Genomic DNA, 3,844 nt, shown 5'->3' with positions numbered 1-3,844 from the left:
AAGTAGACTTTTTCTCTCTGGTAATTAATTGAGCAGATAGGGCTGCCCTCTTCTGTCCCAGGTCCTGTGGGAGGCGATCGGGAAAACCATGGCAGCCGAGCCCCCGGGGGAATGCACCATCCTCTGGGGAGATAAAACAAGGAAGTAAGTAAGGATGAGACAGGATGGTGACGGGCACAGGGACCGTGGGGACCCAGAGCAGGCTTAGTCCTTAATCCTGGTGTAAAGACCCAAGGGCGGGAGGAGGACAGAGGCAGGGCTGTCTTTGCACAGACTTGCCACCTACATTGAAATTTTTGAACAAGGGGCCCTGCATTTTCATTTTGTACCAGGCCCTGCCAATTCTGTAGCTTGTCTTGGGTGGTTGTGTCAGCTGGAGGCAGGGGTCAGGGGAGGTCTCTCCCACAGCTTCATCTTTGGCATCCAGAGGACGGGGCTTTTTTTTTTTTTTTTTTGGACCCGGGCATTTCTCACCTGTCAAGCCCCTGCTGTAGGTCATCCCTCCCCTCTCTCTCTCTTCCATGCTGCTCCCTGAAGCTGAATGAGTACATCAGGCAGCAGATGGGTTTTTCCAAATGGCTGGTCTCAGCAGACTTGGGTCCAGAGTATATCTGTTGGGAGGAGGCTGTTAATCTGATTTGGGGTCGCAGTCACAGCTGACAGCTCCAGATAGAGAACCCAGCACCTTGAGATGCTCTCCGTCGCTGCAGAGCTGGGGAGAATGCTCAAGGTGGGCTCTTCGGGGTCAAGCAGCCTCGCGTGGGTAGTAGGAACGATGGTTCCCTCGACAGTGTGTTCCGTCCGTTGCCCAATGGCTGTGCCAAGAGCTCTGACCCCACCTCAGGAAGCTTTCGTAACTAACGCGCTCAGAAATCCACCTGTCCTCCTTTTCTCTAATCTCTTTTTTTTTTTTAAATTTATGGGCAGTCCTGTCTGACTCAGTCAGTAGAGCATGTGCCTCTTGATCTCAGGGTCCTGAGTTCAAGCCCCGTGACATGGCGGGGGGGGGGGGGAGGGCTTGCTTTACAAATAATAATAATAGTGATAATAATAAACTACTTTTTTTAAATGGAGATTTTGTTTATTTGAGAGACAGAAATCATGAGCAGGGCGGGAGGGACAATGGAGGCTGAGGGGAGAGGCAGAGGGAGAGGGAGAAGCAGACTTCCCGCTAAGCGGGGAGCCAGACACAACATAGGGCTCCATCCCAGGACCCCGAAATCATGACCGGAGCCCAAGGCAGACGCTTAACCCACTGAGCCACCCGGGCGCCCCCTGATTATTTTTCTATCTGGTACCAAGTGTCTGTGTGGGTGTGGGGAGAGAGAAGCTCTCATTCACTGTCTTGAGAGTGCAGCTGGGGACAACCACTTTGGAAAGCGACTTCCCACATGTGGTTAAAAGAAAGGTTGAGATGAGCAAACTGTACAACCCACAATTCTGCCCTTCCTGTGCCTGAGAGGAGTGGCTTTAACCTTTTTTTCTTAATTGAGGTAAAATTCACAGAACATAAAATTCGCCATTGACACCGTTTTCTAAAGCATAGAATTCAGCGGCTTTTAGTAAATTCACAATGTTGTGAAACTATCATTGCGATCTAATTCCAGAACGTTCTCTGCGGAAAGGAAATCCGTACCCATTAAGCCGTCAGTCCCCATTTCCCCTCCCACCCCACCCCCCAGCCAGACCCTGGCAACCACTAATCTGCTTTCCATCTCTATGGATTTGTTTGTTCTGGGCGCTTCATGGAAATGGAATCATACAGTATGAGGTCTTTTGAGCCTGGCCTTTTCCACTCAGCATCATGTTTTCAAGGTTCATCCGTGTTGGAACATGGATCCGTACCTTATTCTTTATTATGGTGGAGCAGGATTTGATTGCATGTGGCAGGACCCCCTCTGTCTGTTTATCCGTTCGTCTGTTGATGAATATGTGGGTTGTTTCCACCTTCCCCTGTTGTGAAGAGAGCTGCCGTGAACATTTGTGTACACGTTTTCACGTGGACGTACATTTTCAATTCTTTTTTTTAAAGATTTTGTTTATTTATTGACAGACAGAGACCACCTGTCGGATCATGACCTGAGCCGAAGACAGAGGCTTAACCCACTGAGCCACCCAGGTGCCCCTACATTTTCAATTCTTTTGGGTGGAATCGCTGGGGGAAGAATATTTTTTTTTTTTTTCATTTCTTCTCCTAGTCTTTTATTTGTTAAACAGTAATCTTTAACAATAAATGCCAGAGGAAAACAACAGATGAAGGCAGGGGATTTGCATAATAGATGGGAAATGACTGAGCCATGGCAGACCAGTAGTTTGTGTTTTCTTCTGTGGGGCCAGGAGTCCACAGTGTGGTGTGCTCATCTTTCTTTTCCCTCACAAAGGTCACAAAAAGCTTAGATGGGAGGCTGAACGCGATGACTGGTCCTAATTTTTGCTATTCAGCCATTTTTCTTGATCTTGCTCTCTGACTCCATACATTCCAGACTGTTCAATGGATTTGTAATAAACTTCCAAGATGAAGGGAAATTTCTTGCTCATCGTTTGCCGGAAATCTTGGCTTGTGTTCAGCTTATTAAATAAAAAATATGCTCCAAAAACACCCAAGAGTTCAACAACTAAAACTCCTTTAAAGATCTTCTTTGCCACTGGTTCCATAGTGCGGGCCATCCTGAGGTGCTTGCACACCGGAAGAATATTTTTTAAACCTTGTTTTTGGGGTGCCTGGGTGGCTCAGTTGGTGAAGCATCTGCCTTCGGGTCAGGTCATGATCGCAGGGTCCTGGGATTAAGTCCTCCCTTGGACTCGCTGCTCAGCGGGGAGCCTGCTTCTCCCTGTCCTCCCAGCTTGTGCTTTCTCTCCTATCTCTGTCACTATCTCTGTCTCTCTCTCTCAAATAAATAATAAAATCTAAAAAAAAAAATTAAATAAACCTTGTTTCCGGGGCACCTGGGCGGCTCAGTGGTTTAAGCCGCTGCCTTCGGCTCAGGTCATGATCTCAGGGTCCTGGGATCGAGTCCCACATCGGGCTCTCTGCTTGGTGGGGAACCTGCTTCCCCCGTCTCGCTCTGCCTGCCACTCTGCCTACTTGTGATCTCTCTCTCTGTGTCAGATAAATAAATAAAATCTTTAAAAACAAACAAAAAAAAAACACCCTTGTTTTCACTGCAATCCTTAGTAAGAAAAACACTTCTCCTCCCCACCAAGAACACACATACACACACACCAAAAGCTTCACCAAAGAATAGTAAAGTACTTATTACAAACGATTCTGACCTATGTCATTTAAGAAAAAAAAAAAATGGATTTTGTGACTCATTCATGCCTCGGGCAGTTTGAAAACCACTGCTTTGGGTTGTTGTTGTTGTTGTTTTTTAAGTTTTTGTTAAAATTTAAATTCAATGAATTAACATATAATATGTTATTAGTTCCAGTGGTAGAGGTCAGTGATTCATCAGGCTTACGTAACAACACGGAGGGCTCACGTGCCCTCCTTAATGCCCATCACCGGTTACCCCATCCCCCCCACCGGAAGAACACTGCTTTGGAGCAATCAGCTCAAGGATGTTTGTAGCAGCCTGGTTTGCATTTGCAAATACTAGAAACAACTTCCCTGTCTTTAACTTGGTTTTAAAAAGTGTGCTGTAGGACATAGGGTGAAATACCATGCGGGAGGAAAAGGCATAAATTAGAGCTCTGTATGTTCACTTGGGTAGATCTCGAAAACATAAAAACGAGCCAGAAAGCACACTGCAGAATAACCTATTAGGTAGAGTTAATTTATTTCTGTTAATTAATACACACAGAAGCAGTACCCGCTGTATTTCTGGTGTATATAAATATGTGT

At 46.2% G+C, this 3,844-nt stretch overlaps 1 protein-coding gene across 1 annotated transcript; it reads right to left on the bottom strand.

Annotated features, from left to right (window-relative positions):
• Window positions 1-2,169: 2,169 nt before the first annotated feature.
• On the bottom strand, window positions 2,170-2,673 carry LOC123954512 (protein CEBPZOS-like). Its single transcript, XM_046025763.1, has one exon. It carries the CDS (start codon window positions 2,665-2,667, stop codon window positions 2,425-2,427), a length of 243 nt encoding a protein of 80 aa, XP_045881719.1. The 5' UTR covers window positions 2,668-2,673; the 3' UTR covers window positions 2,170-2,424.
• Window positions 2,674-3,844: the final 1,171 nt, after the last annotated feature.

Source organism: Meles meles, chromosome 12 (assembly GCF_922984935.1).
Source record: "Meles meles chromosome 12, mMelMel3.1 paternal haplotype, whole genome shotgun sequence".
In the NCBI taxonomy this organism is placed as follows: Eukaryota; Metazoa; Chordata; class Mammalia; order Carnivora; family Mustelidae; genus Meles; species Meles meles.
Note: the sequence above shows the minus strand (reverse complement) of the source record. Positions and strands in the feature narration are given on the sequence as shown.

Excerpts from the sequence above, each read along its gene's own strand:
- LOC123954512 (XM_046025763.1), bottom strand. The coding sequence starts at position 2,667 with ATGGCCCGCACTATGGAACCAGTGGCAAAGAAGATCTTTAAAGGAGTT.